Below are 12,647 nucleotides of genomic sequence, written 5' to 3'. Positions count from 1 at the left end.
TATGAGGCCACCATCACCCTGATACCAAAACCAGACAAAGATATCACAAAAAAAGAAAAGTACAGGACATTATCACTGATGAACATAGATGCAAAAATCCTCAACAAAATATCAGCAAATTGAATCTAGCAATACATTAAAAGGATTGTACATCATGATCAAGTGGGATTTATCCCAGGAATGCAAGGGTTTCCTAATATCTGCAAATCAATCAATGTGATATACCACATTGGCAAACTAAAGGATAAAAACCATATGATCCACTCAATAGATGCACAAAAAGCCTTTGACAAAATCCAACACCCTTTTCTGATGAAAACCCTCGAGAAAGAGGGCAGAGAGGAAAATTACCTCAACATAGTAAAGGCCACATATGGCAAGCCCACAGCTAACATCATTCTCAGTGGTGAAAAGCTGAAAGAATTCCCACTAAGATCAGGAACCAGACAAGGATTTCCACTCTCACCACTGTTATTCAATATTGTTTTGGAAGTCCCAGCCATGGCAATCAGAGAAGAAAAAGAAATAAAAGGAATCCAACTGGTAAAGGAAGAAGTAAAACTATTACTGTTTGCAGATGACGTGCTACTGCACCTAGAAAATCCTAAAGATGCTACCAGAAAACTGTTAGAGCTCATCAGTGAATTTGGTAAAGTAGCAGGAAACAAAATTAATACACAGAAATCAACTGCATCTCTATATACTAATAATTACAGATCAGAAAAAGAAATTAGGTAAACAATCCCGTTTACCATCATATTGAAAAGAAAAAATGACCTAGAAATAAACTTACCTAAAGAGATAAAAGACCTGTAATCTGAAAACTAAAAGATGCTGATGAAGGAAATCAAAGATGACACCAACGGATAGAAAGATATACCATCCTCTTGGAGTGGAAGAATCAACATTGTCTAAATGATGATACTACCCAAGGCATTCTACAGATGCAATGCAACCCCTTTCAAATTGCCAAGGACTTTTTTTTTTTTTTTTTTTTTTTTTTTTTGTCTTTTTGCTATTTCTTTGGGCCGCTCCCATGGCATACGGAGGTTCCCAGGTTAGGGGTCGAATCGGAGCTGTAGCCACAGGCCAGAGCCACAGCGGGACGCGAGCTGCGTCTGCAACCTCACGTCAACACCACAACTCACGTCAACGCCAGATCCTCAACCCACTGAGCAAGGTCAAGCAACCTCATGGTTCTTCGTCGGATTCGTTAACCACTGCGCCACGACGGGAACTCCCACATCACTCACTATTAGAGAGATGCAAATCAAAACCACTAGGAAGTACCACCTTACACCAGCCAGCATGGCCGTCATCGAAAAGTCAACAAACAGTAAATGCTGGAGAGGGTATGGAGAAAAGGAAACCCTCTTACACTGTTGGTGGGAATGTAAATTGGTGCAACCACTATGGAAATGGAGATTTCTCAAAAAATAAAAATAGACTTAGCATTTGATCCAGAAATCCCACTCCTGGGCATCTACCCAGAGAAAACCATGACTCAAAAAGACACATTTACCCCAGCATTCATTGCGGCACTACATACAATAGCCAAGACATGGAAACAACCTAAATGTCCATCAACAGAGGAGTGGATAAAGATGTGATACATACACACAATGGAACATGACTCAGCCATTAAAAGGAATGAAATAATGGCATTTGCAGCAACATGGATGGACCTAGAAATTATCACGCTAAGTGAAGTTAGTCAGACAGTGAGACGCCAACATCATATGCGATCACCTACCTGTGGAATCTAAAAAAAGATACAGTGAACTTCTTTGCGGAACAGATACTGACTCACAGACTTTGAAAAACTTGTGGTTGCCAAAGGAGACAGCTTGTGGTGGGGGAGGGATGGGCTGGGGGGTTTTGATGGAAATGCCATAAAATTGGGCTGTGATGATCATTGCAGGACTCTAAGGATAATAAAATTACTTGAGTTAAGAAAAAAAAGTGGTTCTCCAATTTTGCAGGCATGAGATTCACCTGGAAGCTTACTAAAGATTTAGATTTCTGAGCCCCATCCCCCAAATTCTAACTCAAGTCTTGATAACTGCCTAGAAACTATATTTAAAAGCCCCTCAAGTAGTTCTTGTATAGGTGACTGGGGCCACAGCTGAGAAACACTGCCTCAGGGTCTGGACTCTGAGCTCTTTGAGGGAGTCTCATTTATCTCTGGGTCCCTCCCTAGTACATGGTACACTGCAGGGACCAAATAATTGTTCACTTAATTGATTCGCTCAAAACCAGTACAAAAATATGTTTCATGTGGGGTCAGTTCAAGTTTCCAGCCTCTCTGCACCTGCAGGCTCTGGAACTTGGTTTTAGGGGAGATGAGTCCAGTAAAAAGGAATTAAAACTCAGTAGGGTCTGGGTTCTAAGCCATAAGCCAAGGAATTTATTAACATGAAGAAATAACTGCAAAGCAGTTGGCTGTTAATATCTTTTATTCTAAGAGTAGAGTCCCATCCATGAAACTGAATTAGTAGCAGGCAGTTGCTTGGTGAATAAGAGGTCAGAGTAAATGGAATTTAATGACTTTTAGGCTTAGTAGTTAAGGTATGATATAAGTTGTGAGAAAAAATATACGGGAGCACTGTACAAATCAAAAATCACAATATTAAATGTAAGATATTGTAAGAATATTAACAAAATCATATTAGAAAATATGCTGGACAGAGCACATAATATATGTAATAAAATATTGACATCTGAAGGCAGAAATTGACAGCAGTATAATAGTAGACGACTTCAATACCCCACTTAAAATACGGACACAACGTCCAGACTGAAAGGAAACAGGTGACGTGAGCATCAAATGATCCGAAGGGACCTGTCAGACATCAGCAGAAATGCCGCCCAACAGCAGCAACACACGCACTCTTCTTAAGCACTCTTGCCTCTCCCTCCAAGACAGGTTACATGTTAGGCCACAGCACAGCAGCCTACTTCCAAGAGGCTTCTGTGAACACAGTGGAAGGCAACTAGAAACCTGTAACAGCAAGAAAAGGGGAAGCTCGGAAATATGTGGAAACTAAACAACACACTCTTCAACAACCATTAGGTCAAAGAAGAAATCAAAAGGGAATTTTATAAGTCTCTTGGGACAAATGAAAGTTAAACCACAACATATCAAAAATTGTGGAATGCAGAAAAAGGAGTACTGAAGGAGAAGTTTATAGCATTAAATGACTTGATTAAAAAAAGAGTTATCTCAAACAACCTAACTTTATCGCTCAAGGAAATTTTTTTAAAAATAACAAATTAAGGCCAAAGTTAGCAGAAGGAAGGAACTATTCAAGAGCAGAGCAGAAGGACGTCAAAGACTAGAAAAAAAATCACAAAACCAAGAGTTGGTTTTTTGAAGAGATAAAATTGATAAACCCTTAGCTAAACTAAGACAAAAAGAAGACTCATAAAGTAAAATCAGAAATTAAACAGGATGCATTTCAGTGGATGCTGAGAAACAAAAAGGACCATCCAGGTTTATTGTGAACAACTCTATGGCAACAAATTAGACAACTTAGAATAAAGGTTTTTTGTTTGTTTTTTGCTGTTTAGGGCTCTACCCACACATATGGGTGCTTCTGGTTAGGGGTCGAACTGGAGCTACAGCTGCCAGCCTACACCACAGCCACAGTAACGCGAATCCAAGCCACGTCTGTGACCTACACCACAGCTCACAGCAATGCCAGATCCTTAGCCTACTGAGCGAGGCCAGGATTCAAACCAGTGTTGATCCCAGTCGGGTTCCTTAACTGCTGAGCCATGAAGGGAACTCCTAAATGAATACATTTTGAGAAACATATAAGCTACTAATATTGTAAGAAATAGCAAGCCTGAACAGACCAATAACGACTAAGGAGACTGGATCAGTAATCAGAGCTTCCCACCAAAAAAATCCCAGGACCAGATGGCTTCATTCGTGAATTCTACCAAACATTCAAAGACAATACCAATCTTCCTTAAATTGTTTTAAAAATAGAAAAGGGACCACCTCCAAACTCGTTCATAAGGCCAGCATCATCCTGACACCAAAACCCAACGAAGGCATCACAAAAAAAGAAAACTATGGAACAATATCCCTAATGAACATGGATACAAAAATCCTCAATAAAGTACTTACAAGCCAAATTCAAGAGCACTTTAAAAGGATCATACGCTGTGACCAACTAAGCCTTAGAATATGCGCTAGAAAAAAAGTAAAGGACGCCTAGCAACACTGTTCATTCATTGGTTCCATTCCTTCTTTTTTTTCTCTTTTTAGGGCCAGGCCTGTGGCATATGGAGGTTCCCAGGTTAGAGGTCAAATCGCAGCGGCAGCTGCCCGCCTACACCACAGCCACAGCAACGCAGGACCCACACCTTGTCTGCGACCTACATTACAGCTCCCGGCAATGCGGGATCCTTAACCCACTGAGTAAGGCCAGGGATGGAACACCTGCATCCTCATGCATGCTAGTCAGATTCTTTAACCCCTGAGCCACGACGGAAACTCCCATCCTATCCACTTTCTGGAGGCAAACACAGAAGCAGGATCCCTGTGTTGTTTCCAGGTTAGTCTCTTTAGCAGTTCTCAACTGCAGCTGCACATCAGAATCTCTTGGGGAACTTTGTATTTATATGTATTTATTCATTTATTTATCGGAGGTTCCAGGCTAGGGGTCTAATCGGAGCTGTAACTGCCGGCCTCCACCACAACCACAGGAACGCGGGATCCGAGTCTCTCTGCGACCAACAACAGGGCTCACCTGCAACGCTGGATGCTTAACCCTTAACCCACTGAGCAAAGCCAGGACTCGAACCTTCGTCCTTATGGATGCTTATCAGATTCGTTTCCGCTGAGCCACGACGGAACACCCCCATTCGTTCAGTAAGCAATAGTTAATTGAATACTCCCAATCCTAACGCTAAGTGGACAAAATGAATGAGATAGGGCTTCTGCGTGGAACCGTCAGGGAACTTCAAACGACGAAACGTCTGTGAAAGTTTCCTACAGTTCAGTGGCAAGATGTGCAGAGAAAGCGCTAGTGTGGACCCTACTTTTTCAGGTCCCATGAACTCTCCGTCTAACTCCGATGTTTGGAAGGGGAGGGTGGGAGAGGCGGTGTTAAGTAAAACGAAAGGGCAGCTTCCTTTCCGTTAGAAACAACGGAAAGGAGATCGCTGGATGTGACTAGATGCGACCAGCGAGCGAAAGGTCTGAGCTCGGCACCAGCCGCTGCGGCTCACAAAGCCCTGGGAGGCTCGCCCCACACCCCAGAGAAACCCGGGACTCCGGCTGCGCATGCGCACTTTCGCCCGGCGCCCAGCCCAGCGGTCCCGGCAACCTTACGTCAAAGTCTACGTAGGGAGGGACGCCGGGGAAACGCTGGCTCTCGGGTCACGTGACGCGGCGCGGCGTCGTTGGCTCCTCCCTCTCCAAGATGGCGTCCCTGCTGCAGTCGGAGCGGGTTCTCTACCTAGTCCAGGGAGAAAAGAAGGTTCGGGCCCCGCTCTCGCAGCTTTACTTCTGTCGCTATTGCAGCGAGCTGCGATCGCTGGAATGTGTGTCTCACGAGGTAATGCCGTCGCCCCATCAGGGGTGTGTGTTGGGGGAGGGGAAGGCATTCCTCCTAGTCACCGCGACTGCCGGGGACATTCCGCCGGTTGGAGGCGGGTAGTCATTTTCTTAGCGTGCTGATTGGTTTTGCCTTCCGTCACTCAGAGTTGCCTGTGATTTAATTTGCACACAGTTTGTCGCTTGAAAAGGCGGAGCGGTCTTGGGTGGGGCCGAGCGGCCCTTCTGGTTCGTGAGCGCCCTCTGATTGGACAAACTCGGCTTTGGGGACCCTGGCCTCCGGGGGGATGGTCCTTGGGTGGGTTGCTGGGGGAAAAGCTGCTTAGTTCAGTTCTCTTTAGGCGAGATATCCTCCTTCCAGGGTTGATTGAAGGGATGCGGAGGGCCTTGGGCATTTTCATCCATGCCCCTCCCATCCTGGAAGTTCTGCCCCTGCTTTAGCAGAAACTGGGCCCTCATCCGACAGCCTTGCTCGGTTTCCTGGCCCAGGCTTGCAGCCGAAAAGAGGTTGGGATGGGGTGAGCTGAGTGAAAGGCGTAGAATATTGTCTGTCTTGTAAGAAGATCATAGTGTTAGATATATAGCACTTCCGCTGAGCGTACAGTTCTGGCCTTCACGAGCACAAGTGGGCATTGGAGGTGGTATTGCTCAGAACGTGAAAGACCCCACCCACTAAAAAAAAATCACCGCAAAGCAAAACCCCCAAACTTCGCAGCACTAGGCACATCTTGTTCATTAAGGAAGCTTTGGGGATTAAAAGACGCGTTAAGACATAAATCCCGCTGTTGAGTAACTTGGAGTCTCGTGAAGGAAAAGCTGATTAGTAATAATACATAGTTACTGCTTAGTCAGTACCTTCTGTATGCTTTGTGCTTTAGATAATCTCCTTTAATCATTGTACAAACCAATAGGATGGATACTGTTTTTTTTTAAAAATTGTATTTAAAAGAAACAAGACACGTAATGTTCGCATTAGGTCACACTGCCAGAAATTTGGGGGTGAGAGGAGGACCAGGATTTAAAACCAAGCAGCCTGATTCAGAGGACTTCAGTGAAGATTCTTGGACTGTTAAAAATACATAGAAGAATATGTCCTATATTATAGGCCATTTTACATGTTAGTAGTAGTAATTTCGCTGGGAATATTTTTTGTAATATTAACAATAGAGAATGCAGTTAAATAAGAGAAAAATCAACGCCATATTATATACCTGGTTTTTTTCTTCCATTAGCACCTTGGTGGTTATGTCTTTGGCAGATCTTTTTTCTTTAGGATGCTTCCCTATTCCAGCTCCACCTCCACAGTTAGATTCTCATTGGTGATCATTGAGCTCAGTCCCCACAATCTCTAAGGATCTTTTCAGCTGGAACATTCAGTCTGTTCCTGCATCTTTTACTGACTGGTGTGCCTGCGTGAAATGGAGGCCATTAGGGTTTGGGGAAGGATGATAAGAGTGAGGGCTGAAGCAGTCCAGAAAGTTCTAAGGGTGAGCTGAGTATTGGAGCTGCACTTGAGGGGACAAGCATAATTTGGAAAGGGGACAAGAAGGAATGAATTATATTTTGCCTTTAAAGATGAGTAAGTGCAAATAGAAGTTAACAGAACTGTATTTTATGTTCCTAGAGACTATTTGAGCAGCAACTTTATCTTTTCAAAGGTGGTTCTGCTTATAAGCAGATAATGAAAAAAGAAACCAGTGTTTATTGTAGTATTTATGTTCAAGTGAATCTGTCCTTTCATCTGCAGGGCACTAGAGTTCTAGAATTATCAAATAGGATGTACCCTGCCTTAAAATAATTACTCCTTAAAAAAATACAATGAATTTAAAAAAAAATTTTTTTTTTTGACTGTGCCTGTGGTGTGCAGAAATTCCTGGGTCAGGGATGGAACCCTTGCCACAGCAGTGACAGTGCCAGACCCTTAGCCCACTGAGCCACCAGGGAATTCCTAATTCTTATGCTATGTTTTCAAGTTAAATACAATAAGACTGTCTTGTTAACCTAGTAGTTTAATTTTCCATTTAAAAATATCTAATTGGTTGACCACAGCTGATTTTATGTGTTAATTTATGCTGTTTTTCAGTGACTATGTAATACCTCTGAGATGAGAAAATTTTTTTAATTTCTCTTAACAATTTAAGTGTGGGAGTTCCCTTTGTGGCGCAGTGGTTAACGAATCCGACTAGGAACCATGAGGTTGCGGGTTCAATCCCTGGCCTTCCTCAGTGGGTTAAGGATCCGGCGTTGTTGTGAGCTGTGGTGTAGGTTGCAGACGCGGCTCGGATCCCACATTGCTGTGGCTCTGGCATAGGCCAGCAGCTACAGCTCCGATTCGATCCCTAGCCTGGGAACCTCCGTATGCCGCAAGAGTGGCCCTAGAAAAGGCAAAAAGACAAAAAACAAACAAACAAACAAAAAAAAACCACAACAATTTAAGTGTGGTCAAGTTACTGTAGTGCAATAAAGCTAACCTAGGTAGGATATTTGATCACAGCTTCATAAATTGGATTCTTTTGTTAGTCTGTTTAGATTATAATAGAGATCTTCTTTCACATAAACATGTTACAGCACCTCTGGTGCATAAAACCCTGAAGAAGGGGAATGGGAGCGATCAAAAAGGAAAAATAGAAGGATTTCAGGAAATCTAGAGGTTAAGAAAAAAATGAGTGATTGAAGCACCCTAAGCCAAAAGACAGTTCAGGTTCTTTGCCAGATCAGCGGTTTCTCACCTGCTGCAGAATAATGTATTTTAAAAATAGCTATTAAGCACAGACACATACACAAGCCAAGCTGAATGTCTTTCCTCTGATTTTTTAATTTCTTATTTCTTTTTAGGTGGACTCTCATTATTGTCCCAGTTGTTTAGAAAATATGCCATCGGCTGAAGCCAAACTAAAAAAAAATAGGTAAGACTGGAATCCATTTTTTCTGTTTCCTCCAACTGTTTTTTTTAATAGCTGGTAAGAAAACACATGGAATTGACTCTAATTTTTAACAAGCTGTTACTCATTTTTAGCATCACTTTTGCCAAAGATCAAGTGTCCTTTCATCAAAAAATAAATGAACTCTGTATTTTAGACCAGTCGTAGACTTAGGAGTTGCTGTGAAGGTGAGAGAGGACTTTGCTTTGCCCGTGTCCAGTCTCCGCTGCTGTTAATGTCTCCCTTAGTGGGGTCTGTTTGTCTCAATTGATGAACTGTCTTGATAGCATTATTATTAAATAGAGCCCATATTTTATTTAGATTTCCTCAGTTTTTCCCGAATTTCCTTTTTCTGTTCTACGGTCCTGTTCAGGATACCCACGTTATATTTAATAGTCACGTCTCTTTAGGGTCCTCTTGCTGTGACATTTTCTTTGACTCTGCTTAGTTTTGATGATCTTAGGAATTCTGAGGCGTGCTGGTAAGATATTCTGTAGGACGTCACTGAATTGGAAGTTGTCCGTTTTTCTCAGCAGCTGGAGGAGTATGTCATGGGGAGGGGACCGCACAGTTAGGGTGTGTGTCTCCTGGCACCGTCTCATGGGTACATGTTTGTGTACCACCAGTGTGACTTAGCACCGCTGAGGCTCAACTCGATGACCCCGCTTGAGCTAGTGTTTGTCAACTTTCTCTGATGTAAAGTTAATCTTTTTTTTTTCCCTTGTCCTTTTCCATATTGTACTCTTTGGGAGGAAATGTGCTCTTACAGCCCACATTTAAATAGTGGGGAGGAGTTCCTGTCGTGACTCAGTGGTCAACGAACCAACTAGTATCCTTGAGGATGGGGGTTCGATCCCTGGCCTTGCTCAGGGGGTTAAGGATCTGGTGTTGCTGTGAGCTGGGGTGTAGGTCACAGAGATGGCTCGGATCCCACATTGCTGTGGCTTTGGTGTAGGCTGGCAGCTGTAGGTCTGATTCAACCCCCCTTAGCCTGGGAACCTCCCTGTGCCACAGGTACAGCCCCCCAAAAAAAGACAATCAATCAGTCAATAGTGGGGAGTTAGGCTTCTCTTCTTGAGGTCTGTCTCCATGAATTACTTGGAATTCTTTTGCATGGAATATTTTTCTCTTCTCCCCAATTTACTTATTTAATCATTGACTTAAAGCAGTATGGGCTCATGAATATTTATTTATTTTAGGTTATAATCCAATACTGCATTTTTTTTTTTCACTCAGGTTATTCCAGCTTCCCCCATTGGGAGCTCCTTTGAACTCCCATCTCCCTTTGACATACATCCATCTTTTTTTTTTTTTTTTTTGTCTTTTTAGAGCCCCATCTGCAGCACATGGAAATTTCCAGGCTAGGGGTCACCACACACCACTGCCACAGCAACACCAGATCCGAGCTGCATCTGTGACCTGCACCACAGCTCACAGCAATGCCAAATCCTTAACCCACTGAGCAGGGTCAGCGATCGAACTGCGTCCTCATGGATACTAGTGGGGTTCTTTACTGCTAAGCTGCAAGGGGAACCCCACACCTGTCTTTCACATTGCATGGAGGGGAGGGGAGGGGAGGGTGGTTCAGTAGTTTGAGAACGTTCTTAATTTCTGGTGCTACAGGATGCTCCAGGCTCATCCTGTACATTTTCTGCCCCAGCTCTAAAATTGGCCATTTCTCCCAGAGCCCTGGGGCCTTTACTGGAGAGTGGTAACGCAAACCTGCATGTGGGGAGTGGGTGCACTCGCTGCTGGCGGCGTCAGAGTCCTTCGTGACCGTTTGCCTCTTACCTCCGTGGCTAGGAACCACTCGTACTTGTCTTTCCTGTCCTCATAAACCTGTTTTGTATGCTGTCCACAGCGTCATTTTTATCATTTAATCCTCAAAATATCCTTGTGAGGAAGGTGCTGTTATTAGCCTTATCTGAGGATATTATCCAGTAGCAAAATATCACAGATAATTGCAGTTGAGGAATCGAACTTGAGGCCAAGTGCAGGACTGGAGGTGAAATCTTACTAATCTCGGGTGGTGGGAAAGTTAAAAACAACAAGCCACAGGAGCCCTGTAGGGAAAAGTTGGCTGGTTCGCCAGGAAGAGGAGTGTCTGATGAGAGCAGGAAGCCCTGAGAATGTGCGGCTTCTGAACCGCTCCATCTTGGCAGCGTCGTCTGGTATCCGTTTCAACTTCTGGTATAGCAAATAAGCAGTTATTTTCCAAACCCAATTCCACAGATTATGGTATTGTTGCCTCTTAGTTTTCCATTGTGCAGTTGTTGTATCCTCTCCCGAGTCATAAACTGACATTTCTGTCCCATAGAAATCTTTGTGGTCAGTGCAAGCATGAAACGTGCAAGGTAACTCCAGACCGTTGACAGCGATACCTTCTGTGGAGTGGTTGAGTCAAGCTCTCATTCTTGAGGAACTTTGGTGATGATTGCATTAAAAAAATAATATATAATACTTTTGAAGTTTTAAAACAAAGTCTCTTTGGAGTGCTTCTTAATTTCTTTTTGCTTGAGAGGCGCCCTTCCCTTGCAGCTCTTCCTTGAATTCCTGTCACATACAACGATGCCCAGCGCGGGGTAGGTGCTTGGGAGATATTTGTTGAATGAGTGAACGGTTGGTTGTTGGGTCATAGGTGCGCCAACTGCTTCGACTGTCCCGGCTGCATGCACACCCTCTCCACGCGGGCAACGAGCATCTCCACCCAGCTCCCAGATGACCCGGCCAAGACCGCCGTCAAGAAAGCCTATTATCTGGCCTGTGGATTCTGTCGCTGGACATCCAGAGATGTGGGCATGGCAGACAAATCTGTGGGTGAGTGAGGCGGACCTCAGTACGAGGTTTTTATTGGCAGTGCTGTAATTGCACACAAATTCTTATTTCTGTTACTTGTTGGGAGGCAGGAGCTAGATTCTGAGTGTTTTGTCATTAACTCTTCTTTCCTCCCAAATTCGCACATGTATGGACCGTGACGCTTCAGAGACTGGGTAAACCATTTCGTTTTCTTAATGTTGGTAAAATAACATGGATAAATCTGACTCATTCTTAAAATGGAAAGATTAATGTTCTTCATAAAAAATAAACGCTCCTGGGAGTTCCTGTTGTGGCGCAGTGGTTAATGAATCCGACTAGGAACCATGAGGTTGCGGGTTCGGTCCCTGCCCTTGCTCAGTGGGTTAACGACCCGGCGTTGCCGTGAGCTGTGGTGTAGGTTGCAGACGCGGCTTGGATCCCGCGTTGCTGTGGCTCTGGCGTAGGCCGGTGGCTACAGCTCCGATTGGACCCCTAGCCTGGGAACCTCCATTATGCCGCGGGAGCGGCCCAAGAGATAGCAACAACAACAACAACAAAAAGACAAAAAGACCAAAAAATAAATAAATAAATAAATAAAATAAAATAAAATAAACGCTCCTAAAAAAAACCTCCCGCTGGTGAAGTACGTCCTGAACAAAACAAGGAGACAGAAGCGGCAAATCTCGGATCATCTCTAACAAACTAAAGACAAGGAACCCAAAAAGGAGCCCTTATGCGTCAATAAGAAAGCCTCCCTTACACAAAAAAATTATCAAAGTATGTGAATAGCAGCTCTTGGAAATGGAAATAAAAATGCTCATAACCAAAATGTATGCAGGTCATTGGATTTTTTTTTCGCATATAACTTAGGTGATTTTTTTAGGTCGATAAATATGCAAAAAGGTATGCTCAGTTTTGCTAGTAATCAGGAAAATGCAAATTAAAATTTCTTCCATTGATTTGACAGATTTTTAAAAATCTGGTAATATGTGTTGACAGGAATATGGAAGAGTTCTTTTTTCTGCTCCCACCTCAGAGAGCAGTTTGACAACATTTACTGAATTTTTTAATTCCTCTTATTCTTTTACCCTGCAATTCCATGTCCACATTTCTACCCTGGAGCATTCAAACACATGCTCAAAAATAAATGTGTCGGTATCCTCAGTGAAACAGAAAAGCTGTGTCTGTCTGGACCTGAAGACGTCCTAAGGTGTTAATTACCTCTCCAGCCGTGAGCATTTCAAGCGGAGCTTGCGCTCACCCTCACCTTTCATTTCCTGGTCAACACAGGTCATATCAGACACTGGAAACACTGTTCATTACAGCCAGCTCAGAATCTTGAGTTGCTGCTTATTTTTTTA

At 43.4% G+C, this 12,647-nt stretch overlaps 1 protein-coding gene across 3 annotated transcripts in view; it reads left to right on the top strand.

Annotated features, from left to right (window-relative positions):
• Positions 1–5,413: 5,413 nt before the first annotated feature.
• The window catches only part of DCTN4 (dynactin subunit 4), a 32,924-nt gene continuing 25,690 nt past the window's right edge, over positions 5,414–12,647 (top strand). The window contains 3 exon segments of one of the 3 annotated variants that reach the window (NM_001244307.1): positions 5,414–5,570; positions 8,405–8,475; positions 11,129–11,307. In NM_001244307.1, the coding sequence (NP_001231236.1) occupies positions 5,436–5,570; positions 8,405–8,475; positions 11,129–11,307 (385 nt within the window). In that variant the 5' untranslated portion in view covers positions 5,414–5,435. 3 annotated transcript variants of the gene reach the window in all.

The sequence above is a fragment of the Sus scrofa genome, chromosome 2 (assembly GCF_054392235.1).
Source record: "Sus scrofa isolate SSC_HxYL_T2T_F1_AM1 chromosome 2, Sscrofa_HxYL_maternal_Yorkshire_Landrace_v2.0, whole genome shotgun sequence".
NCBI lineage: Eukaryota > Metazoa > Chordata > Mammalia > Artiodactyla > Suidae > Sus > Sus scrofa.
This window is presented reverse-complemented; position numbering and strand designations above follow the sequence as displayed.